Source organism: Thamnophis elegans, chromosome 12 (assembly GCF_009769535.1).
Source record: "Thamnophis elegans isolate rThaEle1 chromosome 12, rThaEle1.pri, whole genome shotgun sequence".
Classification (NCBI taxonomy): Eukaryota; Metazoa; Chordata; class Lepidosauria; order Squamata; family Colubridae; genus Thamnophis; species Thamnophis elegans.
In genome coordinates, this window is record NC_045552.1 from 30,023,112 (window position 1) to 30,040,316 (window position 17,205).

Here is a 17,205-nt window from a genome sequence, read left to right on the forward strand (position 1 = left end):
ACATCTTTGAATTCATATTAGCTCCTCCTTGCTAGGCTAACTATAAATAATTTGTATTGTTTCTGATCTTAGTCATAAACTATCTGAAATTTCCTAGACCCATATTTATTTTGAATATAGTCAATCCATTTTTCCCAGTCTGGTTTACATCTCTCATTTGAGTTATCCTTGAGATATGCAACTATTTTAGCAGTCTCTGCTAAGTTTGTGATCCATTCCTAAATAGTAAACAAATCTTATTTCTTCCAATACTGCGCCACAAACAATCTAGCTGCAGTTATCAAATGCAAAGTCAAGTTGATCTCTACTGCTGTACAGTCAGTAATTATACATAACAAAGAATAGGTGGGCTTTTTTTTGAGAGAGAGAAAGCATTTTACATAATCCATCATATTTGTGTCCAGAATATCTTAACCTTTTTATAAATCTACCATGTAATGTTTTTTTCCCCAACCCATAGCAAGGCATTCCCCAGAGCATGACCTTTAATGTTCTCATCCACCTCTTTATTATACAGCAAACAAGCAGCCATATACCAAATCAAACCCTTCAATACTGAGCACTCCATTTCCTGCTAAATTAATCCAATCGTTTAACATTCCATATTAGGGATTTAGTCACCATCCTTAGCCCCCTGAAACTTTTTAATAGCCATCTGAACATCTTGAAATTTAAGCTTTGGCCTAGCTCCTCCCACTGTTTCTGATGTAACACCTGTATGCTCTTGAACGGTGGCTTGTGTACGTTGCTTTCTTAATTCCTGTTCCATTCGTCTGGTAACCACACGGTTTTGTCTTTGTTCTTTAGCATCGTGTACCTCTGAAAGAACAAGTTGATCCTCCCTTGTTAAAACTTGAGTGGCTTGCTTTCCATCATATCCTTCTCTTTGTCTAGTTCTAGAGGAAGAGAGTTGTCCACCCATCAGTACGTTGGTGTAGAAATCTTGAGCTTTCCATACTGTATTGAGGCAATGTCTTTTTCCAAGATAGCTAAATGTGATGCCGGTTGGTGCATCCCATCTAAACTGTATCTGGCAATTTTTGAGCTCTTCCACTAGAAAGGCATAATCTTTCATAGATCTCAGCATTTTAGGTGGTATCTCCTTCAAGACAGTCACCTCCCGACCCCGGATTTGAAGCTTATTTTTGTAGGATTCCTGTAATATCGTATTTCTCACATTTCTAGTGGTGAAGTAGACCACTATATCTCTTGGTAATTGTTTTTGTTTTGCCAGCGAGGAATTAACTCGATAAACCTTTTCGATTTGCCAGTCAAGATTCCCTCCCGCCATCAGGTCGAAGGCTTCAGAGAGAGTCTGTTTCAGGTTCTCTTGTGTATTTTCAAGGAGACCCCTTATCCTTAAAGCCAATTCCATTTGCCTATACTGTAGCATTAGGATTTCATTGTCTGCATCGCTAACCTTTTGCTGGACCGCCTCCAGTTTCGTTGCCAATTTCGTATTAGCATCACTAAGTTCTTCTACCTTTTCTTCAAGGTCCTGTGCATAGCCAACTATTAAGTTCATAACCGTCACAAAGTCACTCCTAATCATTTGGTTATATGTCACAAGTTTTTCATACATCTGTTTGTTAGAAGCAGCTATCTCTTCCTTAAATTTTTTTCCCATCATAACAGCATGAGTTTGTAATGCATCGATTAATTCCTTCTGCAGAATTTGCCTTGTCAGGGGGTCACCTGCAGATGTAGAAGGGAGTGATGATTGTATTTTAGCAGAAGGCACTGGTGAATTTCCGGCACTTTTCGATGCGGGGGGAGGAGTGGGGGAGGAATCTTTGCTTAGAAGCCATCTCGAACTTAATCTTCTTTAGTCAGTTAAAAAGTTCAGGAAGTCCAATTATACAGCAATTGCTATTTGTTTTGATAATAAATCTCTTCTTGAAAGTAAATCACTTTTAGGCTTCGCAGAAGCTCTACCTGAGGCACACCCCTCCTACACAGCTCAGCGCCATTTTTATAGAACTTTCAGTAAGTAATCAGCAGAAGGAATTCTTTACAATGGAGCTAAAAAGATTTATACATACAATTAAGAAGCTCACAAGTATTGGTTCAGCTCGGCTTGAAGTCCATAATAAATCATTGTGCTGAGAATGAGCGAAAACCTTCATTCTGCAGCAAAAGGCAGAATAAATCCTGGCACGGAGCTGCCATGCTACAGCCGGTGCTTTCCGACTTTCTTCCTGGCGTTTATGCTGAAAAAGCTAGTTGGAAAACTTCCGATGCATAGCTGCTCATCTCTCTCTTCTAAGCCTGAAGGGAGGATAGATAAACTGCTAAACAACTTGATAGATTGCTGTTTAGACAGATTAACGACGCCAAGATTCCAGAGCTGTTAGAGATAGCAACTCTCTGTCAGGCCCGCCCACCGGAAGCCGCAATAATCCAGTCTTGAGGTGACGAGGACGTGGGTGACTATCTGAAGTGCCTCCCGGTCCAGGTAGGGTCGCAATTGGTGCACTAGGCGAACCTGGGCAAAGAGCCCCCTGGTCACAGCTGACAAATTATGTTCTAACATCAGCTGTGGATCTAGGAGGACTCCCAAATTGCGGGCCCTCTCTGAGGGGCGTATAATTTCACCCCCCAGCCTGAGAGATGGAATAGTTAGCCAATCTTTGGGAGGGAGCATCAATAGCCACTCAGTCTTGTCGGGATTGAGTGATGTGGTACCCGACCACATCATTTCGGAGAGGGGTGTTCAGTTCATCTCCCTATTCTGGAAAGAGTTTCTCAAGCGGATTGGCTCCGCCCAGGGGTTAAGCTCCTCCCACCACCCTCAAACTAATGGAGCTTGCGAAAGGACTAATTCTGTGCTGGAACAATATTTTCGTTGTTTCATCAACTACCAGCAAGATGATTGGGTGGATTTGTTGCCTCACGCTGAGGTGGCTTACAACAATTCCGTGCACAGCAATACTGGCTTTACCCCTTTTCGTGTGGTGTACGGCCAAGATTTTGTACCCATTCCCAAGATTTCTCGTGAGCAGCCGCAGGTGTCTTCGCTGTCCGAGTGGAGTGATCGCCTTTGGGCCGTTTGGCCTTTGGCTCTCCAGACTCTGGATGCTGTGCACTGCGCTCATAAGAAACAGGCTGATAAGAAACGGACTAAGCCCTATGAGTACAAAGTTGGTGATCAAGTTTATTTACCCACTAGATTTCTTCAGACACCCCAGAAGTCGAAGAAATTGGGCCCCAAGTATGTTGGCCCGTTTCCCATTGTCAAGATCATCAACCCTGTTTCCGTCCGTCTCCAGTTGCCTAAGCATCTCAACCAGGTTTATCCTGTTTTTCATGTTAATCTCCTGAAGCCTCTCCACACTTCTTCGAGAACACCTCTCCCTCCTCCACCTGCACCGGTTTTGATAGAGGGAGAGCAGCATTTCGAGATTCATGAGATTTTGGACTCTCGTAAACGGCGAAACTGTGTCCAGTACCTGGTGGCTTGGAAGCATTTTCTCCCGTCTCACACTGAATGGGTTGATGGATCCCATGTTCGTGCGCCTTGTCTGCTCCGCAAGTTCTACTCTGCCTATCCTGACAAGCCCCGATTATTGGACAGTCTCCTAATTTTCCTTTCTTTTGTTTTTCTCCCTTCCCCTTTCTCTTTCTCATGTGTTGTTGTCTGTCGGTTTGTTGGTGTTTTTTGTTTCTGCAGGTCTGACCGCCCTTTTCTGGAGGAGGGCCGGATGTCAGCCTCTGCTTTGCTGCTGCTTCGGCTGTCATTGAAACAGGGAGGGGGGGCATGGTATTTGGGAAGGGAATCATTATGTGCTGGAGGAAGATTCCAGACACTGATCTGACCATCTTACTGCGCATGTGGAGGGAGTTTCCCGCCAAGGTTAACTGTCCAGCATTCCATCCTGGTGATGTTTTTTGAAGATATCTCCCACCTGACTGTTGGGTGAATTATAATTGGACTATGGACTGGGGTGCCAAGGGGAGGGGATTGAATTATACATGATATTCTTTGCTTTCGCGCCTAATTAACAGATTCAGCTTAGCTTCGCAACTGTTCGCTGCCTGGCTCGCGTTGCCCGTGATGAGACAGGGCGAGCCTGGTGGGGACCAACCTGGGCTGAGAGGGAGAAGCCGCCCGCCCTCCCGGGCTGCCTTCTGCCATGCCATGCCATGCCATGAGTTCCCACCACAGGCAAATGAGCCATGGTGGTGCAGTGCATGTGCAAGGAAGATGGCTGCCTGAGCTTTTCGCTCGGGCTTGAAGAGAGACGAAACTCTGAAAAACCGAGCCTCTGCTGTAGCCAGACTGCTGAAGGGCGAAGCCTGGGTAAGAGGATATTGAGAGGGTGCTGGAAGAACGAGCACCTGGAGAAACGCTGCTCGAACGGCTTTGGGCGGCGCAGTGGTGTCGAGCGGTGCTGAGAAGCTTGCGGGCAGCCTCCCCCCCCACAGACGGCACGGATGGCGGTCTCCAGTTGATGCATCACCACGGCTTGCCTTTCTTTTTGCGAGACGCCGCGGAGCCGCTGGGACGTGCAGCCTCCCCCCCTCCTCCTGTGGACAGTGGTTTCCAGCTGGCGGCAGTTCCAGCGCCGCATTCGGATCGCCGCAGCCCTGTCTTTGTCTGTGTGGCGCCGTTGGGCCGTTGAGCTGGGCGCCGCCCCCCTCCACCCTCCACCGTGGATGCAGTTCTCAGCCTTGGATTTGGATTGCCATGGTCCTATCTCTGTTTATAAGGTGCTACTGAGACGCTGGGTGTGCTGCTCCCAGGGGGGTTGGTGAGTTTGATGCTGGGGGCCTAAGGGTTAGGCTTCCTGCCGTTACTGCTGCCGACCCAAACGCACCTCCCCTTCCATCGCAACTCTTTTGACTATCATGGCCGGCCTCTCGGCTCCTGTTGCTGTTGCCGCTGCTATTCGTGGTTGCTTTAGGAGCCCCCCTTTTAGACGCCTGTCTTCGCCTTCCGACCGTCTCCACCCCTGCCTCCGTCCTCAGGACCAACATTCTGGAGTGAGCTGGGATACTTGAATCCACCTCCAGCCTCGTTGAGAGTCCCAGATACTACCCCGCATACTATTCTGCGCCTCAATCTTTGCAGAAAGAGAAAGCAGGGGACGAACAGGACATGGGCAGGGAGCCTGCTCAGCACCTCCCCCCAACCGACATTAACCCTCCAGCCATTCAAACTTTTGGGCTTTGCCCTTTTTTGCTGGACTCCGCAAAGGAGAAGATTAAGAACACTAAGATTTCCTCTCTCGCGCAGTGCGCAAAAAAAATTTTTTTTTAGGAATGCGGTGTGAATGGTATGTTTGATTGATGACTGTACCCACTTTTTTAACTTTATTACTGTTGTGTTTTTTGTGTTTTAATTGACTTATGTGGGGAATGCATGGATGAGTGGCTGTATTTGTGTGAGAGGATGACTGATTCGAAGGGCCTGTCAGGAAACGTGGGGGCTATAGGGGTGGGTGGAGGGACTACAGACATGGGAGCGGGCCGGAGCATTACGGTCTTAACAGGGAGGGGCAGATATGGCTGGGACTTTAGGGCTGGCCATTACCGGGGCAGGAGGGCTCGCTACATTACAGAGATCCCTCCTTCCGGCCCTATGAGTCCCACTCCAAGGCCAGATGGCGTGAGTAATCAGGACCCAGGTCTCAGGCTGCTGTCGCTAAATGCCAGGTCTGTAGTTCACAAGGCTCCCCTTGTCCGGGACTTAATCTTAGACGAGAGGGCAGACCTGGCATGTATTACTGAAACCTGGCTGGGCCCGGAGGGAGGAGTCCCCCTGGTAGAGATGTGCCCAGAGGGTTTTCAGGTGCTTCATCAGCCGCGATCCCAGTGAAGGGGTGGAGGTGTGGCTATTGTTATCCGAGAGTCTCTAGTACCTCGTAGGATCCCTGCTCCGGAGCTTGTCGGGTGTGAGTCCTTGCTGGTGAAGTTGGACCTCAAGGGTCAAGTGGGCTTGCTGTTAACGTACCTGCCTCCCAACAGCGTTGCAGCAGCCCTCCCCTCGCTCCTCGAGTCAGTAGCTGAGGTAGCAATTGAGTTTCCCAGGCTTATGGTTCTGGGGGATTTCAATTTGCCTTCGCTCGGTGAACACTGATGGAGCGCAGGAGTTCATGGCTTCCATGACAGCCATGGGCTTGACCCAAGTAATTCGGGGCCCGACTCACTCGGTGGGTCACATGCTTGACCTCGTATTCCTCTCGGAGCAGTGGAGTTGTGATCTTGGTTTGAGGGGTAGTGAGACCTTACCCCTGTCATGGTCGGACCACTACCTACTGAGGCTTGACTTTCGGAGACCAAACCCCCACTGTAGGAAGGAGGAACCGATTAGGTGGTTCCACCCCAGGCGACTTATGGACCCTTTGGGCTTTCAGACGGAGCTTGGTGTTGTTCCTGATACCCTCTCCCGCAGTCCGGCGGAGATTCTGGTTGCTGCTTGGAATTCAGCAGCGGCAAGGGCTCTTAACCGGATTGCGCCTTTACGGCCGATCCGAAGCAGTGGATCCAGGAGGGCTCCTTGGTTTACTGAGGAACTCCGGGAGATGAAGCGCCGAAAGAGACGCCTAGAGCAACGATGGAGATCCAGTAAGTCCGAGTCAGACCGAGCGCTTTTAACATCCAGCATCAGAGCCTATCTTCGGGCAATTAGGACGACCAAAAGAACACACATTGCCTCTCTGATTGCTTCCGCTGAGTTGCGCCCAGGCGCCCTGTTCAGGATAACCCGTTCCCTCCTAAATAGGAGGGATACGGGCGATCCTTTGCAGGGCAGAGCTGAGGATTATGTCCAATTCCTCGCGGATAAAGTGGCTCGGCTTCGGATGGACCTGGATTCCAATTGCGCAGAGCCAGCCGAGGCACCAGGGGAGAATCTGGAAGGACATCACTGGATTGATTTCCAAGCTGTTACCCCTGAGGACGTGGACAAGGCCATGGGAGCTGTAAGTGCCTCCACATGTGTACTGGACCCGTGCCCCTCCTGGCTGGTTGCTAACAGCAGGGAGGTGACACGGGGCTGGATGCAGGCGGTTGTTACCGCCTCCCTTCGGGAGGGGTTCTTTCCCCCCGCTTTAAAGGCGGCGGTGGTGAGACCCCTTCTGAAGAAGCCATCTTTGGATCCAGCCGTTTTAAACAACTATCGTCCAGTCTCCAACCTCCCCTTTGTGGGGAAGGTTGTTGAGAAAGTGGTAGCCTTTCAGCTCCGGCGGTCCTTGGAGGAAACCGATTATCTAGATCCCTTCCAGTTGGGATTTAGGCCTGGCTACAGCACGGAAACCGCTTTGGTCGCATTGATTGATGATCTCTGGAGAGCCAGGGATGGAGGTCATGCCTCCGTCCTAGTGCTCCTTGACCTCTCAGCGGCCTTCAATACCATCGACCATGGTATCCTTCTGCGATGACTGTGGGAGGTGGGGGTGGGAGGCACTGTCCTACGGTGGTTCTCCTCTTACCTCTCGGACAGGTCGCAGTCGGTGTTGATCGGAGGGCAGAGATCGACCCCTAGGCCCCTGAATTATGGGATGCCGCAGGGTTCGGTCCTGTCCCTCCTTCTGTTTAATATCTACATGAAGCCGCTGGGTGAGATCATTCGGCGGCACGGGATAAAATACCATCAGTATGCGGACGATACACATCTGTATCTGTCCGCCCCATGCCAACTCAGTGAAGCGGTTGACGTGATGTGCCAGTGCCTCGAGGCTGTTAGGGACTGGATGGGGCTTAACAAGCTTGTACTCAATCCAGATAAGACCGAGTGGCTGGTGTGTTTCCCTCCTACTAATTGGCCAAGTGTTCCATCTCTCAGGCTGGGGGGTCAAACAGTACGCCCCTCAGACAGGGTTCGCAATTTGGGAGTCCTCCTGGACCCACAGCTGACTTTTGAACACCACTTGTCTGCTGTGACCAGGGGGGCATTTGCCCCAGGTTCGCCTGGTGCACCAGTTGCGTCCTTACCTGAACCAGGAGGCCCTCACAAGTCACTCGCGCCCTTGTGACCTCTAGACTGGACTACTGCAACGTGCTCTACATGGGGCAGCCCTTGAAGAGTATTCGGAGACTTCAGCTTGTCCAGAATGCAGCCGCGCGAGCAATCATGGGTGTACCTCAGTTCACCCACGTAGCACCTATCCTCCGCGAGCTGCACTGGCTGCCCATTGGTCTCCGGATACGCTTCAAGGCGCTAGTCGTCACTTATAAAGCCCTTCATGGTATTGGACCTGGGTACTTGAGAGACCGCCTGCTGCCAATTACCTCCACTAGACCGATTAGATCCCACAGATTAGGCCTCCTCCGAATTCCATCCGCCGGCCAGTGTCGACTGGAGACTACCAGGAGAGCCTTCTCTGTGGCTGCTCCAACCCTCTGGAACGAACTCCCTGTGGAGATTCGAACCCTCACCACCCTCCAGGCCTTCTGCAAAGCCCTCAAAACCTGGCTGTTCCGACAGGCCTGGGGCTAAAGAGCTGTTGCCCCCATCTCGAATGGTATGACTGTTGTGAGTTTTAAATTATATATTATGCTTGCTGCTTTTTTTTAAAAAAAATTCTGTCTGTGTACCCCTTCCCCGGTTCGAGTTGTGAGCCGCCCTGAGTCCCCTTCGGGGAAAAGGGCGGCATATAAATATAATAAACTGAACTGAACTGTTCATTTGTAATTAGTAAAAGTACACTTAATTTCAAACAAATGGAGTTGAGTGGTTTCTTTCCTGGTTATTAAATGAAGTCGCATGTGACTACAGTACTGTGGAAATTAGTTGTTCAGCAGAGCAATTGCACAAGGAAAAACACTCTGGGTCTGGTGGTTTTAGCTTGCAATGCTCTATAGCGGCATCTGGAAGAGTTGAGCCAGTTTATGTCCAGGAAGTGACGGGGTATTTTCTCAGCCCTCCTTCTGACCAGCACAAGGTGCAGGTCCTCAATGGTAGGCAGGCTAGTTGCAATTGTTTTTCCTGCAGTCCTAATTATATCTGTACCTCTCCTGTAGCAAACCAGTTATTTTCCCCAAGTCTTATAAATTGTGCTCGTAAACTTACGTATGCCTTGCAAAATTTGTAATATGTGGATCATTTTCACCTTCACTCGTGATCATTTTGGAAGTAAATATAAAGAAGCAAATAAAATATATTTATTTGTAATGTGATTAAAATATAAACTATCAGTGCAATCATTAAATAAACCATAGCAATAAAGGAAATAATAAAACAGCCCTGTTCAAAAGTTTGCATACCCTTGATTATTTGGGCGTGATAGTCAGTGGCAAGTATCTATGCCTTGTTTCAGTGTAATTAGTGTATTGTGGAAACATAACAGGAGGGGAAAAGGGGGAAAATACCATCCATGCCAGCCCCCATTCCACAGGCAGATCATCTCTCCTGACTCTCCAGCTAATAACCAACCATTAGAAAGAAGCTGAAGGTTGCAGAAGAACACCCCCCCCCCCAATCCCTTCAGGCTAGATTGAGGTGGAGGCTGAAATGCAGTGCTGCTTTCCCTTTAAGAAGTTGATAAGTGCCGGTTTCTTAATAGGAAAGACAATCTCCCAGGATACACAAGATGTTTTCCCCTCAACACCAGACAACCAAAGACCTAGATAAAGAATAAGGAAGGATGGCATTCCTTCTACCAAAATTCCCACCTCTCTGTCTGCACCTTTCAAACACTGGGACGACTTTACTAGAAACCTTACTGCCCTTTTGCCTGTGCCAACTTCAAGAGTAGCCTAATAAACCATACTCCACTCCAAACAGTTGTTCAATGTGCTCCTTCATAACTCAAGTCACACTTGAACCCAGAACTTTCTCGTTTAACAGCAGTCAATGAGTTTCTTTGGTCCCAAGAAACACTCATGCATTAAAAAAAATAAATCCAGGACTGTGTGGCTTAAGAGAAGCCGGGGGAAAGCGAAAGGATTTGTGAGGAGGCAACTCTGCTTCATAGTCAGGAAAAGGATCTAAAAAGAGATCCAAAGATTTGAAAATGCCAAACGGTGCTGCTCAGACTCTGACCCAGAAGTGGGGAATGAGGGGCTCTGCTAATACTGAGCCAGCTGGGTAGACCAAGAAAGATGTCAGACAAAACTGCTGCAAGATCTGCTGGGCTGGAAGGAAAACCCCAGAAGTGGCTTTCATGGGCACACAGGCTTCTCAGAGGCCGCGCAGTGTGGCTGCTTCAGGAGGAGCAAGGAGCTCCTGGAACAAAAATGGGACATGGGCAGGGTTGCCGTCGATGCACCTACGCCCAAAGCAGCTCACTTGCAATATGCCAGACGGCATCTGGAGGAGCCTTGAAACCTCCCGAACAAAATCATCTGGGACGATGAGGCCAAAATTGAACATTATAGCCGCAAATGGACATAAACACTTGCAGAGGAATCCACAAGGCCTGTGGAGACGCAGACCCAACTCTCCCAGGAAGCCTGGGGGTGGGTCTCTGTTGCTTTGGGGTGGGGAGATTCGACAGCAGTCCAAATCAATGGCAAGAGGAAGACAACATCTCATCAGAAAATACAGGATGACAATTTGCATTCATCAGCTCCAAAGCTGCACACGGGCACCACCTGGACTTCCCAACATGACAGTGACCTCCCCAAAAAGGGCAAGAGTTCTGGAGTGGCTGTCAGTCTCATGACCTCAACACTACTGAGTCGCTTCAGGGAGACTTCAAACACTCAGCTCATGCTTGACAACCCAGTTCTCCACCAGAGGATGCACGCAATATACATTCTTTACGTATTATTTTATACAAAGACATTTCTTAGCTTTAGTAAGACCACCATAGCTCTGATTTTGGTTGACATTTGAGCGATAGTCCTCGATTGACAATCACAACTGGGGTTGGACTTTCTGTAATACGTTAGTGTGGTTGTAAAGCAACTCATCAACTAATTGGACCCAATTTTACAATCACTGCATTTGATAAGAGATCCAGCTTCCACAACTGACACCGCTTGCCACAAACTGGCTGGAAAGATGGCAAACCTCAATCATGCAATTACATGACCATGTACTAATGGTCATAAGTGTGAAGACTTTCTGAGCCCATCATAACTTTGAACTGTCGTTAATTGAACTGTCATAAGTCAAGAACTATCTGTATGACGCAACTTATGTGTTCTCGTCAATATCTGTGGACTACTTGTTTTAACCATGCCATACGTTCTCCAACAGTGTGAGTAGCAGATCCTCTTGATAACTTCTCATCCGTGCAAACCATAATTGCACCAGTGCTGATGCTATCTCACCACACCGCTGGAAGCAGTCATGGAGGCTAGGAAAGAATTTATCAAGGAGAGCAGAAGATATAAGCTGTGCTTTCACAGCCACCTGATCACGGAGAGCGTGACTGCAGGAGGGTTGCAGGAGAACTACATCTTCCAATGTTTCTTATGACTACATAAGGGAGGGGGTGACTAAGTGTAATTGACTGGCTGCAATTAGTGCATAAAGCAAATGGATATTCAACAACATATTCTCCAAAGGGGAAGTGCAGGAAATAGCAAAATTAAAACAAGAAAATAATTGATCCTAGTTCATTTCCATTTTGTCATGAAACAGCTAACAATTTCATCTCTGGCTTTCACTGAAAAATTATCTTCTCAATGGCTGTCGCATGCTCCTTTCTCCTGGCTTTTGGGTTTCTGGACTGACTGGCTTCTGTGTTCCTCCTGAAAACTATCCCTGTGGCTCCAAGGGCCGGCTGCAGAGGAAGCGTCCAGCAGAATAACCTTTCTTTAAATATCGATTATGACAAAAACTTCTTTTCCTTCTTCCAGGACCTGCATGGCTGAATACGTGATTGCTTTGACTTCTGTCCCCTGAGATGAACAAGCAAGAAGAAAACAGTAAATAACTTGTTAATTCAACAAACTATGTTTAACCATGGCTTATTCGGGCAGAATTCAAACATCCTTGTCAAGAGCAGAGTTCAGAAATCATATGTGAATATTTGAGCAACAGCATCCCTTTGCACTGGATCAGACTCAGGACAGCTAACAAGGGAGGAACTTAGGCAAACTGGAGGCAGTGCGTGTACACTCACTTGCTCTTTCTAGTCAAGATGAAAATAAAAGCAGTTTCTGAGTGTATAAATCACATAAAGCCATACTGCTAATTGTTGAGGTTTCTAAGGTATGGGTCATTTAACTGTGGTTATATGGACCTAAACAAGTGCGGCTTATTCAGTAAATCATAGTTAAATGAGCTTTGACTTAGGGTAATGTGTGAAGCCAACCATATCAGAGCTTGCTTTTTTCCAAGTTGCCGTTTTCAGGGGAATCTATTTGTAGTTATTATTTCCTTTTAGCTGAAAGGTTAGAGTGAACTTTATGTGGCGTATATAAGTTATGAGCCTTTGACCAAATAATGCAAGGATGGTTTTCCTGAAATGCAGAAGGATGCTCAACCAAGCCAGATTTGACTCTGATTCACTAGTCCACAATAACTATGTTAAAGCATGTTAGAGCATACCTGGGGATGCTTCTGCAAAGAGAACTCTTCTCCCCACCTTGAAAATAAAAGAAACCAATCATTAGAAGGTAAAGCATTTTTAAAAAAGTCATCACCAAAGCAGGGGGAAGTCACCTGGAACATTTAAAGCAGGGGTCCTCAACCTGTGGGTCGCAGCCCACTACCAGGCTATGGCCTATGCATTCGCAATCCCACTTGTGTGACAATCTGTGCAAGCATGAGTGCCTGCCCTCACACAAAACCATTCCCTCTTCTCCCCCTTTCCCTGGCCATTGACCCAGAAAAGTGGGGGAACTCAGATTTAAAGGCAGACAAATTTGATTCCAATGGTGTGTATTTTCTTTCCCAAATGTTCATGACAAATGACGGTGAACAAGAAACCTCGCAGAGAGATGACACTTAGTCGCCATGACTCTTTGCAGAATCTTCCATGAAAGTCACAAAGTCTTTAGATTTTAGAACTTCAATTCTTCTATTTTAAACTGGATAATTTCACTTACCCAATAGATCGTATCCTGAAATGTATTGGGTCGATGTGAAGCACTTTCACTTCCTATAAACAGGGAGGAATTTAACCTTAGTATGAAATCTATACACCTTCACAGGCTTCACACAGCTCCAGTAGTATCTCCAAGTAGCAGGATTCTTAATCCAAGCATAAAAATTCTCCACTTCTACATACATCAAGGTACACCTGAAGCAGTAACTTTCTTAGAGCCTACAAACTGATATTTTAGTCTGCTCCAGCATCTTGAACAGCTCACATAATCTAACAAGATGCTATATCCCTGATTCACAAGAAGAATGCAACTAATGGGACCTTAACAAAATACATTCCTGCTCCTCTTTAGATTTTTTTCATTGGCTAGTTGTAGATTCTACCTCAGCTTCGTAAGAATAGATGAATTCAATAGGTCAAAAAGATCATTGCAAAGAGCTGGTATATAAAGTATCATATTTCTTAAGATGAAAAATATTAATACTCACTCTGGGTATGAAAAACTCCTCAGCGCTGAATTTATAGAGCCACTCATCGAGGAAATGAAAGAGAAGAGAGAGCATATCATGTCCTATGGAAAAATATGTTAGAAACCACAGGTGGATTTTCAAAGCAGAATTCTTCCTCCCTGTCTTAATTCTCACCCTCAACAGCTTTAGGCTGGGCAAAGGATACGAAAGGAGATCTTTTTGTGAACCATGCTGGGAGGGACCATTATTTTCTTGCACATGCTATGCTAAAACATTCTTTTTTCTGCTTGTTGCCCTGGATTGATTGAATGCAAAGGAAGTTAAATTTTCTGCCTACTTGTAGGAATCGACAATTATGCTTTAAAAACTTTGAAGAACTATTTTACAGCATGTGCACAATTATTAACAAGAGTATTTTGGACGTATCATTTTTATGCATATTTTCCACCTCCAAGCTGTATAAACTTGAATGTTTATTGGCTATAAGCATATCAGGTGATGTGTATTCATGTAATGAGGCCTAAGGAGATCAACACCCTATATCAAGGTGTGCATAATTATTAGGCAGCTTCTTTTCCTCAGCAAAATGGGCTAAAAAAGATTTAACTCTGAAAAGTCAAAAAATGACTTTTGAAAAGTCAAAAAATGACAGAGACGCAGCATTCTTGAAGTTGCTAAGATATTGGGGTGTGGTCACAGAACTTTCAAACATTTTGTTGCAAATAGTCAACAGGATCACAAGAAACGTGTCGAGAGAAAAAAGACGCACCTTAACTGCCAAAGGTTTGAGAAGAATCAAACGTGAAGCTACCAGGAACCCGTTATCCTTCTGTGCTGTTATATTCCAGAACTGCAGCCTACCTGGAGTGCCCAGAAGTAGAAAGTGTTCAGAGCTCAGAGACATGGCCAAGGTAAGGGAGGCTGAAACCCGACCACCACTGAACAGGACACACAGGTTGAAACGGTAAGCCTGGGCCAAGAAGTATCTGGAGACAGTTTTTTCAAAGGTTTTGTGGACTGATGAGATGAGAGTGACTCTTGATGGACCAGATGAGTGGGTCCGTGGCTGGATCAGTAATGGGCACGGAGCTCCGACGCCACCAAGGTGGAGGTTGGATACTGATGTGGGCTGGCATTATTAAAGATGAGTTAGTTGGGTCTTTTTAGGTTGAAGATGGATTTAAAATCAACCTCCAAACATACTGTCAGTTTTTAGAAGACACTTTCTTTAAGCAGCGGTACAGGAAAAAGTCTGCATCTTTCAAGACGACCATGATTTTTATGCAGGACAATGCTCCATCGCATGGATACTCCACTGTGTAGCTAGCAGTAAAAGGCCTTAAAGATGAAAGAATAATGACATGGGCCCCTTCTTCACCTGGCCTAAACCCTAATGAGAACTTGTGGGCCCTTATATGGGAGATTTATGGTGAAGGAAAACAGAAAACAGAAAATCTCTCTGAACAGTGTCTGGGAGGCTGTGGTTCCTGCTGCACAAAAAGTTATTTGTCAGTAGGTCAAGAAACTGACAGACTCTATGTACGGAAGGCTCATGACTGTTACTGACAAGAAGGATATTGGTCACTGATTTTTTTTTAAATGTCAGAAATGTTTATTTGTACATTTTGAGTAGTTTATTATTCTCACTTTAACAGAGGTATTTTTATTTTTCATTAAGTTGCATGATAATTCTGCAAATTAAGTTGCCCAATAATTGTGCACACATAGATATTCTCCTAAGAAAGCCAAAACCTCACTTTTACTTCCTCAAATATTTTATCTATGCTGTTCTGGTTGACGAATACTGGTGGAGGGGTGCTGGAATCTTTTTTTTTCTCTTTTGGGCTGATTGACTGACAGGTCTTCATCTAATATTTTGCCCTTTAAAAGCACTCATATAATTGAAGGAAATCTTCTTAAAACTTTTTCCTGCCTGTGGATGTTGTGGGAAAAAACTTCTGGGGAATGCCTAGTTAGAACAGCCAGGCTCCAAAAATACTTTCTTACCTTCCGCTTCCACTTCTACTGTGTCAAGAGGTTCAACTGTTTCCGTGTCTGTCATGTAGCCAAACATGGCCATAGCACATTGTTCAAATGCCTCTTCCAAGGTATCACCCCAGGCATGCAACCTACAATTTGATTAGAATTAATTCTGCTTGGTAGGGTGGTCCTAGCATCAGAATAAAATATATAGATGAGAAATCTGAAGACCAGAGTATCACAAAGGACAATTCAGTTGACTTACAGGATAAATAGTACATGTTTTATATTTTGAGATCTCCAATAAAAAATAGATAGTAGTTGCCTTTTTAATTCTGTGGGTTATATTCAATGTGCTCAACAATGACCTCTACAATAACTTGCTCTTTAGAAAAACCTTTGTCCCCACCCACTCTTCTTCCCAGTCTGCAGAGGAATCTTTTATATGATGTAATCTTCCAACAGGTACAAACCCATACATTGGATTTAAACTAGAAGCTTTGGGGGGAAGAAATGTATTTTAGGGACATAACTCCTGTTTTGCAGATAGGAATTCCATATTTGGTTCCTCCCCTTTACACATAGAATTGGAGACCTTTCAGTCTGGAGAATGGTTATTATGGTTAGTAGCCTCCAGTCCCCTAGTCGCTCTTCTCTGCACTCTTTCTAGAGTCTCCACATCTTTTTTATATCGTGGTGATCAAAACTGGATGCCGTATTTGAAGTGTGGTCTTACCAAGGCATTATAAAATGATATTAACCCTTCACATGATCTTGATTCTATCCCTCTGTTTATGCAACCTAGAATGTGTCGACTTTTTTGCTGGTTTAACATATTCAGAGTCCAATAAGATTAGAGTTACTAATGAGGAATTATGACATGAAAAAACTCTTTCCTGAAGACTAGAGAAAGGGCATTGCATAACCTAGCCCTCCCCTTTCCATTTATTAGAGTATATGCTTAGGTGGAAATACTCACTGCACATCAGCCGTATGATCCAGATCTAAATGTGGTTTTAAAAGAATACATAAAATCAATTAATGAAGAGTCAAAGTGAAATCTACAGAAATCACAATAGGTGCCTCAAACTTAAAGGTTTTGATTTGCTAATTAAAAAGTAATCATCTCAAAATCAAAATTTCAGCAATGTTTTTCCAGATTGGAAAATAGAAACGCTAAAATCTACAGTTGAACAAAGACCGATGGAAAACAAAGTGAAAATTAAAAGGAGGCAAAGATCGTTTTACTCTCTGGATCTCATCTGCCATAAATGAAGGAAGAGCGCCAAGGCGGAGGCAGGGCGCCGGTTCTTCTTAAAGCCGAACTCACATTCGTACTTCTTCTGGATGGCCGGGTATTTGGCCTTGACTCCCTGCTGCGCCTCGGTCAAGTCGTAGTCCCGCCCGTCGTCCGCCATGGGGCCGGGCTGCTCTGTTTCCCCGGGCTTCCTCGGCCTCTCGGCCCGATGGACTGGGGGAGGGGGAGCTCCTGTTCCTAACTCCCGGCGTGGTCCGAGGCCCCTCAACCAAGTCCCAGCAGATCCGGCCCGACCTCACCCTGCCACTGTCAGTCGGCGCTGCTCTGCCCTTGTCTTCCGCTGAAGCAGCTTTACCGGCCGGATTTCTGCTTCACCGGCTATCCCGAAAGGGGGGAAAACCCCTCCCTGATCCGAGCAAAGGAGAGGCTGACTGGCAACTGGGAAGACGGCCAAAGGGACAAGGGGGGGGGGTCCTTTCCCGGACAATCCTCCCGCCCCTCCTCGGTGGAAAATGGCGGCGGAGGGGGGAGCTCGCGCGCGCGTGTGGCCTTG

The 17,205-nt window shown here is 46.2% G+C and overlaps 1 protein-coding gene across 3 annotated transcripts; it reads right to left on the minus strand.

The window, feature by feature from the left end:
• Window positions 1-9,085: 9,085 nt before the first annotated feature.
• ZBTB8OS (zinc finger and BTB domain containing 8 opposite strand) lies at window positions 9,086-17,122 on the minus strand. 3 transcript variants are annotated; one of them, XM_032227943.1, is made up of 7 exons: window positions 16,725-16,831; window positions 16,374-16,398; window positions 15,422-15,543; window positions 13,433-13,515; window positions 12,946-12,998; window positions 12,446-12,482; window positions 9,086-11,793 (listed from the first exon to the last, which is right to left on the minus strand). In XM_032227943.1, the coding sequence occupies exons 1-7, from the start codon at window positions 16,810-16,812 to the stop codon at window positions 11,710-11,712; spliced, it is 492 nt and encodes a 163-aa protein (XP_032083834.1). In that variant the 5' UTR covers window positions 16,813-16,831; the 3' UTR covers window positions 9,086-11,709. The 3 variants fall into 3 exon arrangements, with proteins under 3 accessions (XP_032083834.1, XP_032083836.1, XP_032083835.1); XM_032227945.1 differs by lacking the exon at window positions 16,374-16,398 and having other exon boundaries at window positions 16,725-16,805; XM_032227944.1 differs by lacking the exons at window positions 9,086-11,793; window positions 12,446-12,482; window positions 12,946-12,998; window positions 13,433-13,515 and adding an exon at window positions 13,857-14,275 and having other exon boundaries at window positions 16,725-17,122.
• Window positions 17,123-17,205: the final 83 nt, after the last annotated feature.

Bases quoted from the DNA above. Each gene is read 5' to 3' on its own strand.
- ZBTB8OS (XM_032227943.1), bottom strand. From the start codon at position 16,812: ATGGCGGACGACGGGCGGGACTACGACTTGACCGAGGCGCAGCAGGGA. The intron at 15,544-16,373 runs GTGAGTATTTCC...ATCAAATTGTAG, and splicing joins GATCATACGGCTGATGTGCA to GTTGCATGCCTGGGGTGATA. The intron at 12,999-13,432 runs GTGAGTATTAAT...CCCTGTTTATAG, and splicing joins AGGAGTTTTTCATACCCAGA to GAAGTGAAAGTGCTTCACAT.